Here is a 26,920-nt window from a genome sequence, read left to right as displayed (position 1 = left end):
CTAAAACCGCTGTCATTACCCCCTTCGGCTTGTTCGAGTTTTTGCGCATGCCGTTTGGCCTGAAAGGTGTCGCCCAGACCTTTCAGCGGTGGTTCCCCTTTCGTGGCGTCGTCGTGTTTTTGACTTGGTGCATGCCCTCTCTAATCCCGGCGTCCGGGCCTCGGTCAAACTGGTCAGCGCCAGGTTTGTTTGGCCGGGCCTTCGCAAGACGGTGAAAGAATGGGCGGCGGTTTGTATCCCATGCCAACGCTCGAAAATCCACCGGCACACACAGGCACCCCTCGAACCTTTCCGTGTCCCGGGTAGGCGTTTCGATCACGTACATGTGGACCTGGTTGGTCCCTTGCCGCAGTCACAGGGTTTCACGCACCTTTTGACTGTGGTGGACCGCACAACCAGGTGGCCGGAGGCGGTACCCCTGGCGTCCATGACAGCGGTGACGGTGGCCAGGGCATTTTTGTCAACATGGGTTTCACGTTTCGGGCCCCCTGCTGACATTACCTCGGACAGGGGCCCCCAGTTTGTTTCTGAGCTTTGGTCTGCTATGGCTGACGGCCTGGGAGTCAAGGTCCACTGCACCACAGCATACCACCCGCAAGCTAATGGGATGTGCGAACGGTTTCACCGGTCACTTAAGGCTGCGCTCTGGGCTTCCTTAACAAGTGGCGACTGGGTCGACCGTCTTCCGTGGGTTTTTCTGGGATTGCGTAGCGCGGTTAAAGAAGACCTCGGGGTTTCCCCGGCTGAACTGGTCCTCAGCCAGCCTCTCCAGGTCCCCGGGGAATTCTTACCTGAGAGCCCTCCCCCATGTTTCGATACCTCTTTGTTGCCTTTTCGCCCCCCAAGAGACTCATTTCCTGTTCCTGGTCCTGTGCACCACTTCCTGCCTGACACTTTTGTTCCGAGTTCATTGGACTCTGCTCGTTTCGCTTTCGTCAGGCACGATGCCCATAGGACTCCGCTGCATCCACCATATGACGGGCCATACAGGGTTCTTAAACCAGGCAACAAACATTTCATTTTGGACTTTGGCAGGAGGTTGTCTCTGTTGACAGACTTAAGCCTGCACATGTTATGCAGGAGGATCAGGTGGTCCCGGCCCAGGCCCCTCGCCGCGGCCGCCTACCTGCCACCGGGCTGACGGATTCCGTTTTTCCCCCCAGGAGCGACCCAAAATCAACGGAGTCCGAGTCGTCTGCAGCTTTTTCTGACCGCCAGTGCCAGCCTCGCTCCCGGGCTGGGTTGCCCTCTGTCAGTTCCCCACCCCCCCAGTTCAGCCGTTTGCTTAAGCCCCGGGTCCTGGACTAGTTCTGCTGGGTGTTCGGGGGGGGGGGGGGGGGGGGGGGGCATGTGTGGTGGACCACTAGAGGGCTCCACTCACACCCAGTGTATAGGAAGTGTGTTCCTGTGTATTGTGGCGCGATATGCGCAGTTGATGTTGGAGACGAATAAAGAAGGAGTGAGAACTGAGAGCTCTGTGTCGTTGATGCTTAACTCCACAATATAAAAACCGCCTGAGCCTTGGCTGCATTTTTAAGTAAATAGTACCATATAACTTTGTTGTTTGCTAAACTTGTGCATATTTTTTAAAAATGTACAATTTTTATTTGCATTTCAAGTTATGAAAATGATTCATTAAACATGCTTGTGGTTTTTACAGTCAGAAATATCACTTTCTACTCATGTTTTAAGCACAATATTTACATATTTACAGTATGTCAAAATGAGTAAATAACAGATTGGCAAGATAAACAGTTTTTAAAGGTGAAATATAGAGGCCAAATCAAAAGTAGTCAGAAACGGCCAGTTATACCCTGGACCCCAGAGGGTTAAAGGCTAAAAGCAAAGTTGCCACCAAGTACTGTTTATATTTGTGTGTATTGCTGCAGCTTTTTTGAATATTAATTTGGTGCCTTTGGGTGAAATAATGGTAATATGAGTGATCCATATGGTCACAAAGAATAGCCACTTGTTTCTGTGCTACCAAAGTTTCATTCAAAATGTGTTTATGGTCGGCACCTACACATTAAACTACTTAAACATTATAAATGTCTTCAAGCTCACACTGAGGCCTGTGGGGCACTATCAGCCACTGAGACAGTACACACATTTATATGTGTATTTGTATATGAATATTTCATACTTTAAGGCTGCCTGTTTATTTAAGTGAGATGAACAAAATACATTAGAATTGTACATAATAATATGACAGATGATAAATTAAATAGATTTTAAGTAGATGCTTGTGCATTCTTAAAGTCTTATATGTTGAATTGAACTATGTGATCTGTTCAAAGCCTCCCAGTCAGTGCTGTTCTCCATGCCTGTCTGACTGTACATGATGGTATTAGCACAAACACTTTGAACGTGACGTTTAGGACTTCAGCAATAATACAGACAGCAATGTAGTTAGCAATAAAACAGTTTTATTGGGAATTAACTTAAAAAACAAACAAACATCTGTCTCCTATTTTCTGTCACACAGGAAAGAAGCATCAATATCTGATGAGAAGACTTATTTATTTCTTTTTGGGCTTTTTTTTTTCAACAGGAGAAGAATATCCCTAACAAGTTGATTTGTTCACATCTTAATTTTTAAGTGAAATGTGCATTTTGAGTTTATACACTATGTACATAAGGCGACCGTCCTTTTGCAGTATTTTTGTGTGGTGTGTTTCTCTGTCTTAACAAAAGGGGATCAAAGGTGTTCAAGTTCACCTAGGATGATTTGTTTTAATTTTCACATGGTCTTACAGAGGTGATGCGAATTGAAACATGCACTTTTTTTGGGGGGGGGGTGCGCTGGAAAAAAGCTTGAAAAGGGACCTTGAAAGTACTTAACAAGTACTTGAATTTCACCCAGAAAAAGGTGTATGAACCCTGTATTAATATTTGGATGTGTTGGGTTGTCGTGCAACAGAATTAACAGTGCACTTCCAAAACCAGCTTCTACTTGTTACTGTAAAGCTAATGATGTAGAGCTGCTTATTGGACTCTCTGGTGGGCCAAACCAGTAAATGACAAGCAAGTTACTAACCTTTTATTTAAACATGTGCCTGAACTACACAGAGTAAATCATGTGGGGACAGTTATTCCTTTTAAATCCTTGCTTTCTCAGAGTAGCAGCATATTAATCCTGACAACATTTAGCTTTCAGCCCCTGGACGTCTAATGGTTCAGGTGTGCTGTAATAGAGTCTTTAGGTTACCTTTTTTTGTCTGCATTATGACAGACTGAGAAGAATTCACTGTTTTTCCTTTGGAAGTTTTTGCTTTAACTCTATTCTGCTAATAACCTTGTAATATTTTCTTCAATAATATGTAAAAATTACAAAGTATTCTGTTTTTCAGTATTTAAACTATACGGCCACTATTTAAAATATACAGTACCAGAACCAAACATTTATTTCATACATTGCATTCATTCCACACGTCCACGCATCAGATTGAGGAAGAAAGGAGACTTAAGTGACTTTAAATGTGGCGTGGTTGTTGGTGCCAGAAGCGTCTGAGTGTTTTAGAAACTGCTGGGATTTTCCCACTCAGCCATCTCTAAGGTTCACAGAGAATGGTCTGAAAATGAGAAAATGGCTTATTGATACCAGAGGTCAGAGGAAAATGACCAGGCTTCTTTAAGCTATTGTAGATGGACAACAGCAGCAGAAGACTGCTGTTGGCTATTAGGCTACTTTCATGCAAAAAGAAGACTTGCATTGTCATGCCAGATGCAAAACAAAATCTAATGTAAATATGAATAGACTCGAGCTATTTATATAACAACCAACTAAATACTGCAAATCCTGCATTACTGAGACTGCATTATTTTAAGATTACAAGGATACCTCGAAAATGGGGACCATAAATATTCACAAAGATAGTATTCTATCAATATGGGATTTAGTGGACGCAAACATGAGCAGTCTGTTTTCTCCAGACTTATTTGCACAATAAGGCATTAGTAGTGTAAATTCTGAACCATGCAGTGCAACCCATTGAAACAATAGAGTCTTTCAAGCATACTTTTAATACCTTAAGTGAATGAAAAATCCAAAGTTCAAGCCTTCGAAATATAGAGAATTATTCTGAGAGCTGGAAACACAAACTCAAACCAGAGATGTGGAAAGCACGTTTGAGAGAGACAGCGGATATGGGAGATTCTCATAGTAAATGAAAATCTGAATAATGAACCATTTTGGCCTCGTTATAATATTCCTTTTATTTTTCCTGCTGCTCAGCTTGAGTCAACCCCCACTCTTTTAATTCCTCTCGCTCTCTTCCTCCCACAATATTTCAGATTTGATTTAACACCTCCAGCATTTGAAGGTTTTGAAGTCTCTTTGTGTCTTTCCAAAAAAATAATAATCATGCATCATGTACTGAATAAGCTCTCAAATCCTTTGTCACATGCACACCGATACTGCTGAAGGGGAAGACTTTGAGAATCAGAGCAAACAGGAGATAATGAGAGGAGAGAGAGTGTTACATGAGAGGACTGACTGGCCAGTGAAGCAAAGGATCAGTACATGACCACAAAACCCCCCCCAAAACCTTAAACAGCATTATGGACTGGCCTTTCGGGGCACCCTCAGCAAAACCTGGCATGATTAACAATGCCCAGTGTTTGTTGGTTCGAGTCTGTCTGTGTGTCTGGCACGTGCATGACAACATGAGAGGGAGAGATGGGGGAGAGCAGGAGTAAGCGCTCAGTTGTCTGACCCTGTGAGCGATTACGCTGAGCTGTAGCTGGACAGTGCATCCGTCTCTCCTATTTCTTTCACTCTCTTTCAATGGTTACATAAAAATTGAGCCAGGGATGCAAAAAAATCCTAAAAACGATCTTGGGCCCACAGTGGAAAAATCAAAACCTCTTTAATTTTTTGGCTCTTCTTTGTGGCCTGCAGTGGCGATCAATCCACAGAAATCGATGTGTTAAGAAGAAGAACTGGTGTGTGATTGACGTGCACTGGAGGGGCAGGGGGTGGTATTGATTATGTGTCCTGACTGTGCATTTGGTACACGAGGCAAGGAAAGCGTGCAATTTAAAATCTGGACCAACAGGAAAAATAACTGTAAAGTAAGCATTAGGTGGTAATTACAAGACATTCTTTAGGACACGGCATGTTTCAGGTAAATCACCGGTTCACCCTGTGTTGATGACAATGGTAAGGAAAGTTCAAGCCTGGGCAGGTCCGAGATAAACATACATCTGTGCACACAGTTTTTCCATGTTACTCACTGCTAAAGTGGGAGGAAAAGTGTCAGAAAAGATGTGTTTCGACTCTGTGTAAACATTGGATATAAAGACTGAGTCAACTCGCTGAAAGAAAACCTTGTCATAATGCATGTTACATAATATTTAAGCTGATGTATGATGAAGGAAGTCGTAAAGATGCATAGCACACCCTGTAACCTGATTTAAAGGCCAGCCTTTAAATCAGGTTACTATCAATTCCTATTTACATACTGACAGAATCTCCCCTGTTAAAGGTGTATAACAATAATCTTTTATCTGATGAGAACGGTTCTTGTGCCATTTTAGTGTTGATGGACCTCAATCAACCATAACATTCTTTTAAAACATTTGGTGCTTGTGGTCAGTCTACAGGGTCACGTTTTACGTGGGTTTTCCTCATATTTGAAAAATATAGACCTTTTCTGTTCTTGTGGGAAACCCTTATCCCCAGCTTCCGTTAACCTTGGTATCCCTCAAGGATCCGTTTTAGGTCCTCTTTTTTTCATGATATGTGTTACCTCCTTGGCTTCATCTTTCAAAAACACAAAATTGACAATCACTGTTATGCAGATGACACACATTTTTATCTATCTGCCACACCTAAACAGTGACCACTCCATTAGGAACATATTTGACTGTTTGGGTGGTTTGAAATCCTGAATGGCAAAAAAAATAAAAAATCCTTCAGCTAATGAACTGAAAAACTGAAGTTTTTCTATTCAGCTTGGATTGTTTTTTATCCAGATGTGGAAAAACTGTAGTGAAAAATGTTGGGGGTTTTTTAAATGTAGATTTCCTTGTCTTTTAAATTAAATCTGGAAATTTTGTTATGGGAAGCTTTTACCAAATGAGAACCATGACTAAATTAAAACCTGCTTTGACACCAAAAGATTTTGAAACAGTTATCCACACCTTTATTACCTTTTGAGTGTATTACTGGAACTCCCTATAGGATTGCCCAATTCCACTCTCTCTCGCTCTGGTTTGCAGATAATTCAGAATATGGCTGTTTGTCAAGAACACAAAGGATCGTCTCACATAAAAAAAAAAAACCCATTCTGATGATCCCCAGGCCTTTTGGGAAAATATTCTATAGAATGGAGATAAAATAATAATAATAATAATAATTTTGGAAGATTTGTGTTGCGTCACATCTGGCATAAAACTAAAACAGCATTTCATAAAACATAAAAAGAGCAATGCAGCAACATGGTGGTGGTAGTGTGATGGTCTGGGGCTGCATTGTTGCTTCAGGACCTAAACAAAGGCATATTTGATGAAAACATGAACTCTGTTCTCTACCAAACAAATTCTGAAATAGAATGACTGGTCATCACGGGACAATAATCTGAAAAGATACTAGCAAGTCCACCTCTGAATTAATAAAATAAATAAATAAAATAAAGGTTTTGTGGTGGCATAGTGAAAATTTGGACTTAAATCAAATTGACATACTTTAGCATGACCTTAAACAGACTGTTTATGCTCCAAAACTCTACAATTCTGCAAAGAAGTATGAGCCAATTTCCTCCACAGTGATGCAGAGACATGTTTCCAGATATTGCAAATGCTTGACTGCAGTTCTTGTTGCCAAGGTCGGCACAACCATTTATTAGGTTTAGGGGACACATATCAAGACTTTTAAATCATCATTTAAAAACAGCATTTGTATTTATTCTGGCTTTCTTTGTCTAATATCAAAAATATTGAATGACTAAAACATGTTAATGTGACAAATATGCAAAACAAAAATTAAGAAACCAGGAAGAGAGCAAATACTTTTATTGCAATACGTGACACTGCTACCTGCAATGAATATCTAGACCATGCATGCAGGCACCAGAATGATGAGGAGATAACTTGAATACCTGCAACAAGCAACTTTCTACTGTCTTGTAGAATACTTGCCTTTATTTTTGCCTGCTAGACTTCTTTATGGAGCACAGAAGTATTTTTTATACACAGTCGGTATGTGTTAGTCAGTTTAATGCAGACAAAGAGATGTTAAACAAATGTTAATGTTAAACAAAGGGGTTCTGTATCGGATATGACGTGTGTAAGGTGAAAGTTTGCACGTCTTTTTTATTTAAAAACGCCCTGTATGTAATTATATCCAGGCTTTATGAATAACGTCTGCGCAGCTTTAGTAATAACAAAAGCACAACTCAAACTGGAGCCTACCTAAGGTCAGAGCCAATGAGCGCGGAGCTCGTGCACACCGCGGCCAATGGCTGGTCCCGGGATGCTCGCGCACAACCGTTTGAAGGGCGGTCCTGGGCAGAAAAAGGAAAGTATGGATCTCAGAGCGGCGGAGGTAGTTATTCCCGAAATATATGCAGCGGAGGCGTTTTGGGGGATAAAAGTTAATGAACATATATGTTTTCTTGCTCAGTAAGTAAGCGGGAATTTATTTTACACTCTGTATCTTCATCTTTGCGTTTACACGCAGTTAGGCAACCCGTGTAGTGTGTTTTTGACTGATTAGCTGGGGACTATCAATACCTTCATGGCTCTGATCGCGACTGACCAGAGCTGCAAGCTGAACGGGACTTCAGTGATTTACGGCAGAGCTGGTTCGAGGAAAGAGGTGTTTCGGGGACCCGCGGACGGCTTTAAAACTGCCAAAATGCAGCCCAAAGAAAGTGAGTATTCAACAGATGGTTTGCCCAAAGCCTTTCTGCACAGCCTGAGGACCCTCTTTGACATTTTGGATGACGGTGGTCGGGGCTACGTCCATATCTCAGAGATCGAGAGCCGCTGGCAGGGCGCAGACACTCGGGACCTGCCAGGCGGAGTGCTGGGCTGCCTCAGGAGGGTCACACCACCGCACGGCTGCCTCACTTTTGAGCGCTTTGTTGCCGGGCTCCGGTACTCCATGCTCAACCCGGAGAACAGCTCCAACTTCAAGGCCCAGGCGGCCGTGCACCCGCAGCAGGCTCCGAAGCAGCACCACAAACTCGCACCACTGTCCAAATGCAATGTCGGGACTCGGGTCGAGAACAAGGTCCGCCCGCTGGGGCCGAGTAACGTAACGAACACCCAGCAGCACCGGGCACCCCCTCAGCACAACCGGGCCAGGCCGGAGGAAGGGTCCGGGTACCCGGCGTGTGGACCGGCGCGGTACAGCGCGGGCCTCGATAGACCCGGGCGGAGTTTGGAGCGGATTCCCGTCGCTCCAGAGGGTGGGTGTTACCGCACCGACACGAGCCATGTTACCAACCCGGCACAGCACCAGCAGAGCAGGGGCAGGTCCATTGAGTCGCTGGCATTGGAGTCTCCACAGCTCCAGAGACCAAGTAAGTGCCACTAGAAAACTGCAAGTGTGTGAGGGGGCAGCGAGTTCATGCAGGACTCATTATGTCATCATTTATAACAGCAACTCATAACTGCTCACTGAAAACAGATCCATATTTGCTCAGTTATGGATCTGTTTCTCATGCTCAGATGCAAAGACTCACAATATGCTGCTTTCATGTAATTATATGAAATTCCGCGACCTCTGAAATTTCTAGCCAGAGCGATGAATCTTTCAAAGTGTTAATAACTTACTAATAAATGCCAGACATAATTATCAAAGTCCAGTATGATGGCTTTAAATTAGTCTGACTGGCAGAGATTGATCTGAGGTCTGTAAAACAAAGACATTTCTGGCATTTCTTAACCAAAATTAACAATCATTTATTAATGTGCTCGCAGATATTTTGGGGGGCGCATTAACTAAATCGATTTTTATTGTTCCAAAACTAAAGCATCTAATCTGCATCTGAGAAGCTGCTAATTAAGAACACCAGGGCTCAGAAGTAATGACACTAAATTTCTGTGATGAGTCCTTACATTGCATGCATAACCTGAGCTGATATGTCCACTGCAGTCCTACGCTCTTCATTCCCCTATTATAATTTGACTGGGGCTACTGAACCGTGATGTCCACACAAGTGCACAATATCTTCAGAGTTTCTTGCAAGTCACTGTTTGTTATTCAGCTGGGGTTTTTCACATGTGAAAAAAGGGAACATTGAAGAGAGTCCAGTAACAGTCTCTGGGATTTTGATAGCACGTTATGGCATTATGTCATGGCTTAAACAGAGGGTCTGCTGCAGTCACGAGTGCTTAGTTGAATAATTGCCATCGTTAACCCTAAGATAGGTCAGAGATTATGTTAGAAACTACAGAGATTTAGAGTTTCATTCGAGTCTTCAGTATTTAGCTTTCTGGTCTTACACCACTACTGTGGTGAAGTTCTTAAATATATACATGCTGTCATATATGGAATGACAGTTCTTTTTTGCCCTTTCATATAGTCACATACACTCAGCTTGAGTCTGTTCGAGTTTGCATCATATCTGTACACTCAGGCCTGTGCGGAGCTACAATAAGAGTGACACTCTTGCCATCTCTCTGTTGAGCCCACAGGGCTTTAGTTGCATATACCATTTGAGAACAGTGTGAATTCTGATTTTCACTCATGCTCAGATGCAAAGACTCACATACGTCTATTCTGCTTTTTGTCTTTTGTGGCGCTGTGATTAAATGAAATCGAGGGAAACCCTTACATTTTAAACAGCATTGTTCTTCCAGCTTTGTGACCCCACCTCTGGGATGAACTGGAATTAGGTGCTGACTACGATCCGGATTCCAAAATCAGCAAAAGTTTGCATGCTGATATAATGGCGCATTAATGGCAGAAATGTTAAAGCATCAAAGCAAGAGTGTGCAGCTTATGTGTCCACACACTTTGGGGCATAATACAGACTGACCAGCAGTGTTCATGCTGTAATCTCTCACATGCAGCCAAACCCTGTTGGATTAGTCCAGATTACAGCACACAGGCCAGGACTTTCTGAATCACGGCAGCAGTGAAATCCTCCTCAACGCTGTGAACTTCATCACATATCCCAGACACTCACTCTGTCTTTCTCTGTCTCCTGGTTTAGTGAAAGCTGTGCACTCTAATCTAAAAATCTGATGATGATAAAATACCACAGAGTACCACTGAGATGTGGTACATATAGATTTTGAATAGTTTGGAGATAGTGCCCACTTAACGTGAACCTGCATGTACTTCAGCTGTGACAGCATGATCTTGGAAAGAGGAAAACATTCACTTAACTCCACATTCATAGGTATAGAGGCCAGGAGAAGAGTTAAAGTAGATGTGGGCAAAAGAATAAGGATGATTTTTAATTAGATTAGACTGATACCAGCGCTGCTGTCGAATCAGTTCACAGCTTTGATTCTTTATTGATTCGCTCACTGATTCCTGATTATTATTCATGTGGAAAAAAGCAGGCCTGTGCAGATTCAGTGTCAGTGATGCAAGAGTTTCATTAACTCTCTGTCTGAATGGAGTGTAGAAACAGTATTTAAAAAAAAAGGGCTTGACTGCCTCAAGTTTGACATCACTGTTTTGCAATTTGCTACTGTTAGACAAACATTCAAGCATTGGTGAAAGAATGTGATACACCTCAAGGGAAGAGATTGTGACGGATTAGACAATCTGGAACCAGTTTGCAACCTGAACCGCTTCTCTGTCACTGCAGAGAAACCTTGTTAGATCTATAGAGTAACTGGAAGCAGATCTACACCTGCTTGGACTGAAATCAAAGTCTGTCCCTTTTTTTTAAGAAATAATCCTAACCCGATGTCTTCTGTCAGTCCTTTCCTTGTTAAACATTAAAGTGCTGCACACTGCTGGCTTTAGAAGCACCAACAAGGCTCAGGAAACAGCTCAGATGCTTTACATCCCTATAAGCATTCACACAAGGGACAATGACCATATGCACACTTTAAAATAAAACAGAAAATAGAAATGCTGCCACATCAGTGCACATTTACAGAGTGCAGCTCCCTCCTGTGGTAAAAACTGGCAGCCCAAATACATCAGTTCAAGCATTTTCTTACTCTTTGTGAACTGTTAGAGTAACATGCATTCTCATATGCGACGTTTTTCATCTGAAAGTACTTTGGAAATCAGAGTATGACAAACAATTAAATAAATAAATTTAAAAAATCTTTTAAAATAACTGGAAAAAAGCAGCCAGTGTCCAAAGAAAACATTTGATTTGAAAGACCTTCAAATAGCCTGAAGAGATATTGCTCAAGACAACAAAAAATTACAAGAAAGTTTCCTAGAAAGAAATGAGGAGTGGCTCAAGAGGAACAGAGTGTTGGTGTGACAGAGGAGGATGCTGAGGATAGTGTGAGATGGAGGCAGATGATCCATTGTGGCGACCCTTAAAGCGAGCAGCCAAAAGAAGAATAATTATAGAAGTATGTCATAGTGCAGCAAAGAATAGGAGTATTTTTACTTTACTGTGCAAGATTGTCACTTTTTCAAATGTTTTTACAGCGCAGTGTATTGTGTTTTTAATCCACTGTCATCAGGAATAACCGAGTGCACGCCAGACTGCATTGCTATGCTGAAACTGTCTGTTTCACGTTTGTCTAGGTGTTGTGAAATCAGGTTTGCCGAGGTCTCAAAGTGAATCAGCTACAGGATTTACCGGCGGCTCAAGGCGACACGGGCGGAGCCGGGAAGAGCAGAGGAGGCATACCATTTCCAATGGAGTGGATTACGGAATGGTTGGTGAATGAAAAGCAGACAAACACATTCGTTTCAGGTTTTTATGAAGTTACCATGCAAACGGGAATAAACAGACCAGCTGGAAAATGTTACATGTTTAAGCCTGTTTGGAAAAGCAAAGATAAGTTAAGCAGTGACCCTTAAGCCATATACACGTTGTAGTTTAGCAGGCGGCCCTTTTCACTGTTTTATTTGTGCTGGAGTTTCATAGAGAGACTGAGGCCTGTGTGGAAACTTAATGAAAAACAGACAAATATCTATTTTGACAAGTTTAGAAAACATTTCCAGAGCAGGCTCTATTCTGCTTCACCTCCTATTGGCCCACACATTCCCCTCCCATCCCTCTGCCCCCCTGCCTCCCCCTCTGACTCCGCCCCTCCCACCCTCTGGTCCAGCGCTCGCTCTCCCTCTCTCCCCCTGCCTCAACGTTTTCCACTCTTTCCAGCTCACCTCTTCTCCCTCTTCCTTTTGCGTGTTTTTGTCAGCGTCTCCGTGTCTTTCTTTTTCCCCTGGCCTCTGTGTCTGGAGAAATTTACTGACCGGCTCCCCTCCTTCTTCCTCTATCCCAGCCCCTTTCCTCCTCCTCCCCTCACTCCCCTCTGTCCCTCCCACCCCAGGCCGGCTTGGCCCGCTGCTGCCCTGATGGTAGTGAGCCGAGTTGGGCCCAGGGGCCTAGTAGAAGTAGAGGACTCGCTTGGCAGGCCTGGCCCAGCTTTAACGGCTGTGTGGGTGGCCTACACTACCGTCTTCATCCCCCTCAGCAGTAGCCTCTACAGCAGCAAGGCCCTGCACTTTTTCCTCTGGGTGAGTAGGTTGAGAGGGATGGAGAAGGAGAAGGAGAGATAGCCTCTATCCTCTTTGACTATCTGTGAGATGGTTTTGTAAAGAAAAGGTTACACTGTTGAAGATTTTGTATTGGTATTTAATTGTGTCAGCGTCAGTAAAGATTTCCCAGTAGCTTTTTGATGTATGAGCTGAAATGGACAGTAGAAATTAACGATTTGTACTTATGAGGTTTTTCTTTGTGCCCAAAATTGTGAGAAAGTTACAAAGTAACAAAGATTTTTTTTGGTGGTTACAGTGTCTCCATTGTGAGGATTTGATACAGTTTGAGTGTAAGTTTGACTTTTTGGGTTATGATTTTTAAAAAAAAGTCTCTAAGAAGTCTGATTAATTAAAGAAAATGTAACTAAATGATGTGAGTTAGCTGATTGACAGCATGCCATTTTAAACCATTTCTTCACCAATGTATGCACTTCCTGCCTTAGTTTCTTTAATATTCAGGTATATTAAATATGTCAGGAAAGGAGACTTGCCAATTAATCAAATGATCAGAATAAGTCTTCATAAATATCCTTGTTTTTATCACTTTTAGCTTGAAAACACCTTGTGTTCTTTGAATCAGTTTGGTATCAAATCTGTGCTTTTGTGTGCATTCATGACAGCACGGAAGCACAAGTCTTCCATAACCCTTTAAGCTTTTTGCTGTTCTACTTCTTCTGTGAGTATTTTCTCTTTTTTGCACCCTTTTGGAGATTTGATACTGGTGCTTCATTCTAAACATGGACTCCCCCCTCCGACCATTTCATTATCAGAGGCCCCCTCCTCTCCTCTTCATTTGTGAACACTCTCACTTTAGTGTGAGTGAGAGTGAGTTTTGGTGAAGGATTTTAGTGTGTTGTCAGGCAGTGTTTCCCGCATGTTTACTGGTGTATGAGCGATGATCTGTGGAATGTAGGGAGCTGTGCAGGGTTGGCTGGATGGATGGAGCCATGGGTGGATAGATAGACATAGATGACACACCAGGTGGCTGAATGCCAACAGTGAGGCCTTGACTGTGGCTGCTTGCTGCATGGACAGCCTGGTCAGCACAACTCATTGCAGCCTTGCTGGGCTGCAAACACACACACACACAAACATGCTTTTTCTCTCACACATCTCTTCCTCTCTGTCTCTCTTTCACAAACACTGGGGTGGCCATAGCTGAAGTGCTGTTTACCCCATTCTTAGGTTGCTGTGCGGTTGCCATAGGGCTGGGGGTGATTGCTCCTCTAAACATTGTTCATGATGGGAGAGAGTCCCACACAATTGGTGTGGCGCCATTGTCTCAGCCAGCACAAAAGAGCGTGCTGCGGATGCCCTTGTGAAAGGACTGGAGTTTGTCTACCATGCAGAGTGCTGGCAAAAAAATAAAAATAAATCAGTGATTAGATTTCATCTTGATTCGAAAGCGCACTTAGTGATGTCACGAAACTTAAATGTTTTCATTCATTAGAGTCTCAGTGGGGAATCTATCCAGAAATTAACTTCAGGCGAGTTTGGTTTAGGTTCTTAACCAAGCTTTTCTCTTCCTCTTTCTTTTCACTCTCCTACATCTGCTTTTCAATTTCAACTCACGCAGTTGAAGCAAATGAAAGAGCTGGAGCAGGAGAAGGATTCCCTGCTGGCGGGCCTGGAAGTGGTGGAGCGGGCCCGAGAATGGTACCAGGACCAAATCCACAATGTCACAGAGAGACAGCGGCACATCGGCCAAAGCTCACACTGTGCGGTCAGTTCAAACACTACTGTGAAACAGCTACAAAGTGTGATATGCATTTAAAATAAAACTTATAGACCATGTTGCATCACAAGACGGTGCTTCTGAAATATCTAGAATAAGGACTAATTGTTTAAAACAATTATAAATTGTTAGTCTGTGAAATGAATGAAAACACTAAGAATGAGGCTGCGACTGTCTCAGTAATTTGTTGTGATATTGCATTCAGTGTGAACTGGAGGTTGCACCGTTTGAGTGCTCTTCGTGAAAATTGAAGTAGGCAATATGTTTTGTTTTATTTTATTTTTTTTAAATTAACACAAGTTGCCCAACAGGGATCTACGACCGTGCACTATTTCAGGCTTTAGAAAATCTAGTTAATTATGGGCGACTTTAGGGAATCACATTTCTTAAAAGATCAGCTGAATATTATGAAGCATTAGAAAAAGTACAAAAGGCTGTATTCTATCATTGTAAAGTCTTTACCTTTCAATATAAAGCACCTTAAGGCAACTCCTGTGATTTCATGATATGAATAAAAATGTGAATATAAATAATAGACATGGTGATGGAGCTGATTAAAGAGAAGACTTTCATGTCAGAAAGTTGGGTTTGAAATGTTGTATTTATTTGTTTTTTTAATTGAAGGGCTTATAGTAATCTGCAGGATGATGGTGGAGTCTTTATTTTCTTATTTCTGCCTACTGCAGCTTTGATATGATTTGACTTTGCTTCAAATCAGTTATTAATTAATCAACTTTGCTCACTTCGTGTCACAGAAGTATGACATTTTTTCAGTCATTTATATAGACTGTATATAAAAGATGGATGTGGCTAACATCTGATCCTTTTTTGAAGTCACTAATTTAGTAGTGCATTGTTAGTCACAGAGTAAAAGAAAGTGCTTACCAAGGTTATTATCGTTAACGAAAACTAACGAAATAACGAAAACTAGAAGTGAAAAAACATTTTCGTTAACGGAAATAAAAATAAAAACAAAAAAAGGAAAACTAACTAAAACTGTAATGAGTGTTCACAAAACTAACTAAAATTAACTGAATTTATAGCAAAAATGTGTTTAGTTTTCGTTGATGTGTGCGTGTCATACAATAGTCAAGGGTGAAAATGAAGTTTAGTGTCCAGATTTTTTTCTTGCTGTGTCTCATTATGCCAGCAGGTGGCAGTACGTTAGTCGAGTCGTCTGTGTTGCTGCTCCGTCCACGCGCAGAATCATGTCAGGAAAAGTCGGGAGAAAGCGCCAGAGTCCAATTTGGGATTACTTTGAATATGACTGTGTTTTGGATAAAGCAAGTGTCTTGTAGTGGAAAGAGACAAATTATGAGGGACATTTCTAAAGGGGAAAAAAATCCCACAAACCTTAAAGTGCACTTGAAAAGCTCACACAAGAAGGCTAACCAAGCTTACCTTGAGAAGGTAAGGGAGCGCACTCAAACCTCATCCCCAGAAAACAGAAGCTAACCCCAGGCAGGCAGCGTGATGCATCCCGAGACAACAGGACGGGGATATCTACATAACTGTGTGAGTCAATTGCCTTCAAAAGGTTTATCAATTCACTTGAACCAAAATTACGAACACCCGGTGCTGCAAGAGTTAAGTCTCATTGGGGCCAAGATATAAATTTTATATTTGCCTGGTATCAATGGTTGTTCATCTGCCTTTATTTATTTATTTATTTAAAGAACCCATAGGTGGGAATGTGAGTTGTCTGTCTCTGCGTGTTAGCCCTGCGACAGACAGGCGACCTGTCCAGAGTGCAGGGTATGGTAGCTGGAATAGCAACATACCCAAGGATAAGCAGAAGAGCATGACTGATATGATGAAACTGGGATTTTGTTGCACTTAATTATTGCAAACACAACTAAAACTATAACTGAAACTAATCAAAACTAAACTGAAACTAAGGATTTTCAAAAAAATAAAAACTAAACTAAACTAGCAAACAATTGGTAAAAACTAATTAAAACTGATATAAAATTGAAAATCTGAAGTCAAAACTAAATAAAAATAAAAACTAATGAAAATTGCAAAACTATTAAAACGCTGGTGCTTACTGAGCAAATAAATCAAAGTCACTTTCACAGTGGTAGGCTGTAATGGTACTGGAGGTGGGGTGAGGGGTCATTTAAAAGTTTTTTTTTAAAAATATAATAATAACAACAACAACAACAACAACAACAACAATAATATGAATAATAAAATATATAAGATTATATAAGAATTTAAGATTTAAAAAAATATATAAATACAAAGGAATTCATAATGTTAAAAATGGCAACTTAAAAAAAACTAGTAGCACAAGCTGATATATACATATATACATTTTTCCCCCATTATGTTTTTCTTTTGAAATCCTGGGGGGAAAAAAACGTTAGTATCTAAAAGTGATTTTTCATTTTTCTGACCAATTTTTGATCTTAAACTTGTCTTATCTTTTGTTATTAGCTTGAAAGAAATTTAAATGGGAAAGTAAGGCTGTTGATGGAAAATCATCAGGATTAATGAATGAGGACACATAGGAAATGCTTTATTTTCCACAGAGTCTCAGTTTTAAGGTTGGGCGGATTAAGCAGTGTGAAGTTTGGGAATGGCTGCTACATACAAAAAGAAGTGACCCCCTGCTGGCCATTAGAAAGAATGCAGGTTTAAGGCACTACTTCCATCTTTTATATACAACTTTCTGCTATAGCCTTTCCAGTCACTGCTTGTAAATGTGAGCGAGAAATGCAGGAAACTGATAATTTAAGGGCAGGAGAAGAGTAATTCAGTTACCTCAGACAAAATAAAAATATGTAACAAGGCTTGGTTTATGTCTCTGCAACTGTTTTTCAAGCACTTTTACCTGATTGGACACAATTTTTGACCTGAGCTTACAAATGCTTTGTCAAGTCACCATCCCAGCTTGCCATGGGATCTTTCTTTCTCTTGATGCTTGAATGTCATCCTGATCGTTTTTTCATGCTCTCTCGTTTGCAGGATTTTTTCACAGAAGCCAATCAGAGTCGCATGAATGCTCTCATTCCCAAATTACAAGAAGCCAACCGCTGCCTTAATGAGCTTATTTCCTGCACGGGAATGGTGAGTTTATCTTTTGTTTTTCTTTGTTTTAGGATTTAAGCAGAGTCAGGCATTGCTAATGATTTGGGATTTATTAGTGTAATCTAATTACAACCCCTAAGTTTGGATTTAAACTTTTCTCGACCTTTTCAAAATGTCCAATAGCCAGAACATGCTTAGCACGCCCAGCTCCTGAGGAACTCTTTATGTGGGGTTTCAATATTGTCTTTCTCTGTTGTCTGTAGATAAAGTGCAATGTCAGCTTGTGTAAATTGTGTAATGTTGTAATGTATGTGTTTGTAATAAGCCAACCACAACCCTACCAGGCCTGAATATTTGCTACTCTAATGAAAGACTTGGGGTTAAGAATCAGCATTTTTTAGAATAAAATCCCCGAGAGTCACAAAACCTGAGAAACAGTATGCTTATAATCATTTAGCTGTAATAAAGCACGTGGGTCTCGGCATTATCAGAGTTTTATTAAATGACATCAAATGAAAGAAATTAAATAAAAATAAGTGGAATGTATTTAAAACCTAATTTTGTCCTACTCAGAGTATCTCTTTTCTTTTTGTTACCTGGAAATGTTGAATGCAGTAAACATTTCTCAAAATAATAATAAATAGCCTGAAGCAGGCAAAGCAGTTAAAGGGAAGCCAGGTTAATGTTCAACATGTTAATTTTGTTACTCTGTGACACACTGTGGCAGAGCTGAAGTGTAACAGGTTCCTGTTCGTTTCTTAGCAGCCATTTCCTTCCAGCGGCGCTCAGACAGCAGCTCTCTCAGCTAACGCCCAGCCTCCTGCTCCAGCTCCTCCACAAGCCATTCAGAGACTGAAGGACCAGAACCGCCTCCTCACGCAGGTTTTATATATTTAATCTGTCACCAGTAACCAACCAAACATACTGTTTGTTTGTTTGTTTTTTTTAAGCCTGCACACTTATTTTCTCTTCTACCTTTTCTTTAAGGAGGTGACGGAGAAAAGCGAGCGGATCACCCAGCTGGAGCAGGAGAAGTCTGCTTTGATAAAGCAGCTTTTTGAGGCCCGAGCCCGCAGTGCACAAGACACAAGCACCTTGGATTCCACCTTTATCTGAAAAAAAAAGAAATAAAAAAGAAACTCCACCCAACACCAAACGTCAGCTAGGAGACAACACGATGATGTCATATCAGCACGCCGGTAATCTGAAACTGACTCCTGTTTACCCAGCTGCCCGTTCAGGACAGTGATGCACATTTAGCCATAAATGCGAGCACTCCAACCCAAATCAAACCACGCACTGCTGCTAGATGCAAGCGCTCCTGATCCTAACCCTGATCTTGTCTAAATCCGTTTTCTTTTTTTTTCTTTTTTTACTTCTCGTTGTACGAATACTGCAGTAACACTCCTGGTAGGGTTAGAAACTTGAGGCTCATGGTCCCATCACTCCATTTCTTGCAGGATTAGAGGATCTCCACTGCACAACAAACAAATAACGAGAACGTTTACATTCACCGGGAGTCCACCATCGCTCCTTAAGTAGCGGTTTGAGAAGCTATTGGACAGTGGAAGTGGCAGGGAGGAGACATTTCTCTTGGAATAAAACGCCATACTCTTAAACAAGGAAAACAAATCATTAGCTGGATACACTTGCTGTGACCTACATACATTTTTTTTTTAAGTTTGGTACTTTTATTTCAATCTGTATAAGAAACACTGTGTCCCCGACTTTCAGTATTTCTCCCCTTTGATGTAAATGAATCCTTAATAGCACGTTTCCCTGATTTCAAAAGCTGACAGAGATGAATTAATGAAAGAGCGGTTTGTATTTCATAGTAGCATGTTAAATGTTCCTCAATTTTTGAATGTTATTATCTTTTTTTAAAGACTGGAGAAAAAAAATATGGAAGGATAGCCTACTATCCAATGAGAGGCAGAGGTGGATTAGGGAAATTTGGAAGTTTGCATGTGGAAGAAAGCTGCGGAGCATGAACGTAGTAGATGGTGAATGTTTCGGAAAAGCTGCTGCCAGAAAAAAAACCAGTAATACAGATAAACAAAAGAAGCACTGATCACTTCGATACAATGGAGTGTTCTGTTGGGAAATATTATTCCCTAGAATTTGCGCTGGTGTTGCTTTGACTTATAACATTTGCTTAAACACTCCTGATGGTCAAACTGATAGCAGCAGCCTGCCACCCTGCGAACGCAGCTGAAGAGAATGGCAGACATCTGGCTTCCAGCCTCGCTGATGCAGGACAAGCTAGGGCTGTGCGATATGACCAAAATCTCATATCCCAATATAAGAATTCTATCGTCCGATAACGATATAAATCACAAAAATGTAACATTTTCTGTAAATTCTGTGAATCTCGGGCGGCTCGACTTGCGGGAAGTGTTTCCAGCTGCGCTTCATGTAGCTGGAGTCGAGTGTTTTAACCGATGCATGAAACTATACATTTTTAGACATAAGTTGTAAAGGCCGCCGTTTTCTTTGTGAGTATTTATTACACGGCGTGCTGCGGGGAAAAGCCTGTTCTAACGTTTGAGTCTACGGTTTAGTTTTTAGCACCTGGCGGCTCTTTTTTTACTTCTCATCCGTAAATAATCTGCTCTTTCACGTGATTCAGTTTATTTTGAAAAGTCTCAACAGGATCTTGAGCTTTATTGTGAAAGGTTTATGTGGAACATAAACAAGCGGACACGCGATGCTGTTACCGTCGTTGTTGTTAACCACAACGCATAAAAACAGGCGCTTGTCCGTCCGTAGTGTGGTTATATTACATATAAGAGAAAGAGAGAACTTTAAGAAATTAATATAGCCACAACAGTGACCATCAAAATGATGAAAAAATATTGCCGTAAAGTTTATTTTGCGACACCACGAAACAAACGATAGCGTAAAATGAAACGATAGATGTTTTTATATCGTCATCCGATATATATCGTTATATCGAACAGCCCTAGGACAACTTGATCCACAGAGGCTCAAACGATCTGGTGCCAGACACCACAGGACACCCCTGGAGGACCTGCCTCGATGACCTGAGGGATCAGATTTTAGGATTTAGAAGCCAGGTGGGGGAACTATACTAAATCACTCTATTCTCTGAAAAGATTTCACTTTGAATCTTAGAGATTAAAACGCTAGCACAGATGTGAAAACCCTGTTTTGTCCTGTTATGTTTCCCCTTTTACCAGCAGTCTGCAAGTTTACAGGAGTACTGTTTAGTTTGTGGGTGGAAATAGAAATAATTAAACACATTATGGTTTAATAGCAACTGTATGGTACTGCTGGGATGTCTGCGTATAACAGTTTCTGTGCCGTGTGGGTGTCCAGCCCCAACTTGTTTGATTGTATGTTTCTTGCTGCTCAAACTGCATGATGTGTGAAACTCTTTTTCCTTCTGCTTTCTATTGAGAGGACTTCAGGTTAAATGTCAGAAATAAACATGACAGCGATGACACTGGTTCTGTGGTTCTTCGAGATGCATTTTCCCACAAGCTTTGCTGACGCTAAACACTTAAATTAAAGAATAAACATTATAAAAACAGCACAATATGACACAAACGAATGATAGTTGTTTGAATCTGAGCTCTTTTCATATCGATTATCTTTCAGTGTGAACAAAGCTTATTTAAAAGAAATGTGGATGCTGATGCAAACGCAATATCAGCTAGTCTCTATATCAGAAAAGATGAGCAGCTCTGTGGTCTTGCTTCTCTTTTTCTGCTCCCACATTTTGATGCAGTTTGCTAGTCACGAACTGCAATTGCAATTTACACGACAAAGCAGTTAAATATCTTTACAAAAGAAAAACTCAAGTAGAACTGATATTCAAGGATAATCTGACCCGTTTAGCTCTGCTGTGAATTGTGCTGTTAATTCTGGTCATAATTCCAGGAGATTTCCCTTGTTGGCTGTTAGTGATGATTACCTGATGTAATTAATGCAACACATTTGCACTTCTCCCACAGATGGCAACAACTCACTGCCTTTATGCATGTAGACACGATCCAGATGATCTGCTGAAGTTTAAACTGAACTTCAGAATAGGGAAGAAAGAGGATTTAAGTGACTTTAAATGGGGTGTGTTTTTTTTTTTCTGGTTTCTGGTGTTTATTTGGATGGTAGGGTCAGAATTTGTTGCACCCTACATGAATATTTAGGTTTGTGGTGCTGTAATGGTGTGGCAGATATTTTCTTGGCGCACTTTGGACCCCTTGGGACCAACTGAGCATCATTTAAAGGAACCTAATCCAAGGGAGGAACCATTGTTGTGTCTACACATAACTTTGGTACTAGCAGCCTGTTGCAAAAATGCATGATTTATTTCCATGTCTTTAGTTCAATCTGCAAAAAATGCCAAAGATAGCACAGTTTGACAGGCATAAAACAGTATTTGTGCATCAACAAGCTGATTCCCAAAGAGCTATTAACTGAAAACTTGGCATATCTCAGTGTGGTGTGCAGTCTGTCCAAGTGGAGGACAAAAAAGAACCACGAGGAATAAAATGAATCCTATCTACTGAAAACGTACAGTATCTAAAGTTCATTACCTTAATAAATAAGACAAAGACCTGACACAGGACTGAGCGATACATCTATCAGTGCGCCCCAGGGCAGCTGTGGCTACAATGTAGCTTGCCATCGCCAGTGTGTGTGAATGGGTGAATGACTGAATGTAGTGTGAAGCGCTTTGGGGTCCTTAGGGACTAGAAAAGCGCTATACAAATGCAGGCTATCTAGACCTTCAGTGGATCCATCTACTGTTCACTGAAAGCACTTCAGAAATAGCTTCAGTGGAAAGGTGGAGAAACGCCTGAGGTATGCCAAACATCACAAAAACTGGACTGAAAACCAGTGACAACAGGTGGAGGCTCTGCCTCTGGCTTCATTTCAGTCAAAGGTGTTGGAGATCTTGTGAAAATCTACAGAATTATGAACACAGAAAAGTGCCGTCAAATTCTGATCCACTGTGCAATACCATCTGGAAAACGTTTTATTGGCAATGGCTTCATTTTTTAGCACGACAATGATCCCAAACACATAGCAAATGCAGTACAAATATAACTGGATAGAAAAACAGTGAAGCATTCGTGGATTGGCCTCCCCAGAGCCCAGACCTCATCATTATTGAAGCAGTGTGGGATCATGTGGACAGAGAACAGAACAAAAGGCATCCAACATCCAAAGAAGAGCTTTGAAGAAGCCTGGAAAACTATTCCAGAAAACTATTTAAACAAAATACAGGAAAGCTGCCTAAGAGAGTTCACGCTTTGTTAAAGAATGAATGTGATCCTTCTAACAAGTTGTTCCCAATTCACACTATTTTCTCCTAGAAAAAATTGTAAATAAAATACTTTATAAAGACGCTGCACTGTCATGGACTGCGAAACCTTGGCGGTCCAAACAATGTAACTCAGTGTGACGTTTAATGTCAAACTGCTCGCAGCCAGATGGTCATACGATGCAACAGATGTGGAAAATCACGCTGTTCCTGGACAGGTCTGTGTGCGCACAAGGAGGCTCGCCAAGTCTAACTTATACTCGAGTCACCGTCGACACCGACAACTGACACCGATGAGGGATATCAGTGTGATCATTATCTGCACAGGAACAGCATAGATATAAAGGATTATGCTCTACAATATGACCAAGGTAAGAGTCTTTGAACTTGATGAAAAACACTAATATTCATTTAAAAGTTATGTGAAGCCACAAAAAGTGTCTGGATTCAGAAAACAGCTGACATGTTGCTTTCATTGCCATCTGCTTTTGTTCTTTCTGATGATAGAGTATCAGAGCAAACCTGTGGAAATCTTCCATCTTTCATGAGGGAGAAACACCTCCTGTATACCTGACAACAACACACACACACACACACACACTCAAACTCAAAGGTAAGCAAACCTCAGCAGGCACCTTGTAAAGCTGTTCAAACAACCCAAACCAATGAAACGCTATAAACGAGCAGGACGCCATGAAGGGACTGACAGAATGATTTACAGGCATTTACATATTCAGAGACTGTAAACTTCACAGCGGTCTTTTAAATTAATTGTGATTAGTTGCGAAAAGGTCAAAGGTCACCTGAGAGGTAATTCTGTAATCCTCCACATCAAAGGTCTCCATAGATCCTCAAAGCATTCATGGTGTAACTGTGAATCACTGCGTGAGGTGACGTGCAGTATTTCAGTAGGAATAGGGACGCGTCCCCCATTTGGCGTGCTTGATAACCCACCCGGTAGACATCACACCGTGAAACCTGACAGTCTCATGTAACCTGTTACACATGTTACACCAATCAGAAGTGATTTTTCTGGACTGTTGCATCAGTTGTTTACTGCCGATTTTCCGTCAGGCACCATTAGTTTGTTGCATCATTGCCAATCGCTGTGAATGGATGACGACTTGCCGCAACATCTGCTCCTCCCTTAATCTTTGTTTTAACCTGTTTTTTTTTTTTCCCTTTAGCTGTTTATTTCAAACCGCTTCAACTACCTTTCACCCATTTGAGAAATTACTTGCGTTAGTTTTGTCAGTGTTAATTTTAAAGGTGGTGCACGCGGGCCCAAAAAGACATCGTGGCATCCAGAGGGAAAGCCTCAGCCTCCACGCCCTCATCTCCACGCTGTGATTGGATGATCCCCGAAGTGTTGGCTCATGTTCCTTCATATGTTTCTTAATCATTTAGAGGTAAACAGGAGACACATGAATGATTCGTGGAGATTTTGGGCACCAGCCGCTTCAGGAAGACATTAATCAGGTGAGCACCCGGTAACTCCTGATCGCTAGATTATAGTAGAAACAGTTTTGCTTAAGTGTCTGCATCCTGTGTTAGCTCATAAGTCTTGGTGGCCATGTTTTCTTCATTGGTTAGCGCTGCAACCTTTATGAGCACTTTTGTTCTACATGAAATGGAGCTCTGTTCAGCTTAGGCTGCACATTTACATGCCACAAATAGAAATGGTGTGGTGCATGGAAACATGCACAAACCCACACACACAATTCCAGCAGCTGTTTATTGAACGTTTGATAATATTATGCACAGTCTCGTCACAGCTCTGTGGGGGGGTGTAAAAACTTTGTATATGAGGTTGCGAGGCTATTGAGGGTGTCATACTTGAACAGTTAAAGGCAAAAGAGGCTGAAAGGTAAGACGATTTCTGTTCATAACAATATGAATAAAGGGTGAGAGGTGTATCATTACTGAATTAATCAGCTGTAACTCATTCTGTTTATGATATTTCTAACATTAGCCAGCTGTTATTAGTTAAAAAAAAAATTAAATAAGACTTCAGTTTTACTTGCAGCATCAGGATGTTCACTTGGGTATTGAAGAGGTTATTCTTCACGCGTTCATTTATCTCTGGCTCAAGTGTCAAAAATACAAAAATAGGTGCCGTGCTGCTGTAAATGCAAACGCATGTATTGTGACAGCATAACTCCCAATATAGCAACAAAATTAGCCACACATAACTTAAGCTTAAAGAGACACAGTAAAGTAAAATGTTAAAGCAGCAGTAGGATAGCAACAGCTCTATGTCAACTCGCCTCTACCAACCATCACCCTGAAACACTTCAATACTGTGTTCCTGCTTGACTCTTGATTCTAACGGGCCTTGCTGGCCTCTTATCTTACAGATCTTTGCACATCTTCTCAATATTTCCCTTTCTGATCTAGTTGAGAGGTCATGGAGGTTTTCTACAACAATTCGTCTCTGCTCTTCATCTCTCACAGACCGCTCAACTCCACTGCGGTTGAGAAGACAGTGTATGAGTCCTGCAGAAACATGCCTGCCGTACTTATCTGGTATCTGAGCCTGCAGTTCACTAACATGTTCCTAGGCATCCCAGCCAACGTCACGGTGCTGTGGCTCATCCACAAGAACAAACGCGACTCTTCCACCTCTGACATCTTCATCCTTCATCTGGCAGTTCTGGACGTCCTCTTCTGTCTCATCCCTCCCCTGGAGCTCGTAAACCTCGTCTTCCTCACCACGACTACCAGCACCTGGTACGTCCTGCGCTTCTTCTACGGCATCAAAGACTCCTCGCCCCTCTTCCTTTCTTGCATCTGCCTGGACCGCTACATGGCCGTGGTCTACCCCATCATCTTCACTAAGCTCAAAGACCGTCTGCACAGGGCAGTCCTGGCCATTGTGGTCTGGCTGATCATTCTGGTCTACGCAGCTGCCAAATGCGCAGGAAACATCGTTAACTTCGACAAGGTTTTCACGGTGATGATCCTCGGAGCGTTCGCCTTCATGGTGTACTGCAACGTAGCGATCCTCTGGGTGCTGAGGCAGTCGCGGCCTGGCGGAGATGCCATGCATCCCGTGAAGAAGAAAGCCTTCAAGATGGTCCTCATTATCCTGGCCATCATAGTGTTCAACTACTTCCCACCTGTCGCACTCTTCCCGTTCAAAGAGTACTTTTCCCCCGATGTGTTTCGCTGCTATATTCACTACATCGCCTTCGGCTTGATGGACTTCAGCAGCACCATTCAGCCTGTGCTGTATCTGTCCAAGGAGGGGCTGCCATGGAGCATCACCTGCAGCCAGAGGAGCAACACTTAAATCCAGCGGGGCTACATGTATGTTGGATGTATTCGAACAAATGTACTGCTCCTGCTTGATTGCATGTTGAAAATTATGATTAATGAAACATTTACCAATGAGGTAAATAGATCTAAGCGCCCTACAAGACCCCAGAATTTTGAAGTTCTTGGTTTAATTAACAAGAAAGGTCAGACCTACAGATAGCTCTGAAATAATACATCTTTAAGGGCTGTGGGAAGTTATAAAAATCATTGTTATTTTACTAGATTTCATAGGATAATTAATAAAGGAATGAGTATCTTAGAGGTTAGTTAGTGACACCCTCAAACAGCAGTTACAGTGGGTGCTGTCAGTAGGTGTGCTGTGACACTTTATGTGATTTCACTCTGCCACTGTAACATTTTCTTTAATTCAATTTTTTAAAAGAAAACCATGCACACCTATTTCTTTATATATCTGATTAAATATACCTCCTCCCTCACAGAGCCAATTATGACCTTGTTTTCTGCTTGATCCCTGATAAGCAGAAGGAGTCCCACTATCTGTTTAACGTCTCCCATTACAATGGAGTGCTCTTACTATAGTAAAGTGAGAAAGTGATATTACTGTAACTAATGTGATATGATTAAATATGTGATTAATACACGAGAAAAGAAATCTGCCACCACAATGGCTGAAAGGACTTGAACCTAGAAGACAGGGAATGTGTAACCATTTTGCACAGAAGCTATTATCTAATTATTCAAGGCTCCTTATTTTATGATTTTAAAATAAACTTTTTTTTTTTAAATTATCAGTAAAACCTACACTCAGTAACTCTTAGGCGGGTTTTTTTTCTAAATGTATTAAAATCCAAAAATGAAGCTCCAATTTTCTCACATTTGTTTAGTAGAAATCACTCTAGCTGCGCTTACAGCCCAGTCTTTATGTTTCTGCAAGCATTGCACA

The 26,920-nt window shown here is 41.5% G+C and overlaps 2 protein-coding genes across 3 annotated transcripts; both read left to right on the top strand.

The window, feature by feature from the left end:
- Positions 1-7,456: 7,456 nt before the first annotated feature.
- On the top strand, positions 7,457-20,872 carry sapcd2 (suppressor APC domain containing 2). Of its 2 annotated transcripts, none has more exons than XM_085463792.1 (6): positions 7,457-8,528; positions 11,681-11,814; positions 14,217-14,363; positions 17,346-17,447; positions 18,174-18,290; positions 18,396-20,872. In XM_085463792.1, the coding sequence occupies exons 1-6, from the start codon at positions 7,739-7,741 to the stop codon at positions 18,522-18,524; spliced, it is 1,419 nt and encodes a 472-aa protein (XP_085319918.1). In that variant the 5' UTR covers positions 7,457-7,738; the 3' UTR covers positions 18,525-20,872. The 2 variants fall into 2 exon arrangements, with proteins under 2 accessions (XP_085319918.1, XP_085319917.1); XM_085463791.1 differs by having other exon boundaries at positions 7,459-8,528; positions 18,171-18,290.
- Positions 20,873-25,076: 4,204 nt separating this feature from the next.
- hcar2 (hydroxycarboxylic acid receptor 2-) lies at positions 25,077-25,990 on the top strand. The gene has a single exon (XM_085461025.1). It carries the CDS (start codon positions 25,106-25,108, stop codon positions 25,988-25,990), a length of 885 nt encoding a protein of 294 aa, XP_085317151.1. The 5' UTR covers positions 25,077-25,105.
- The last annotated feature ends 930 nt before the right edge of the window (positions 25,991-26,920 follow it).

The sequence above is a fragment of the Copadichromis virginalis genome, linkage group LG7 (assembly GCF_057382275.1).
Source record: "Copadichromis virginalis isolate Kocher_CV1m ecotype Utaka linkage group LG7, C_Virginalis_male_GT1.1, whole genome shotgun sequence".
NCBI lineage: Eukaryota > Metazoa > Chordata > Actinopteri > Cichliformes > Cichlidae > Copadichromis > Copadichromis virginalis.
The sequence above is the reverse complement of the archived record's forward strand: the minus strand, read 5'-3'. Positions and strand labels throughout refer to the sequence as shown.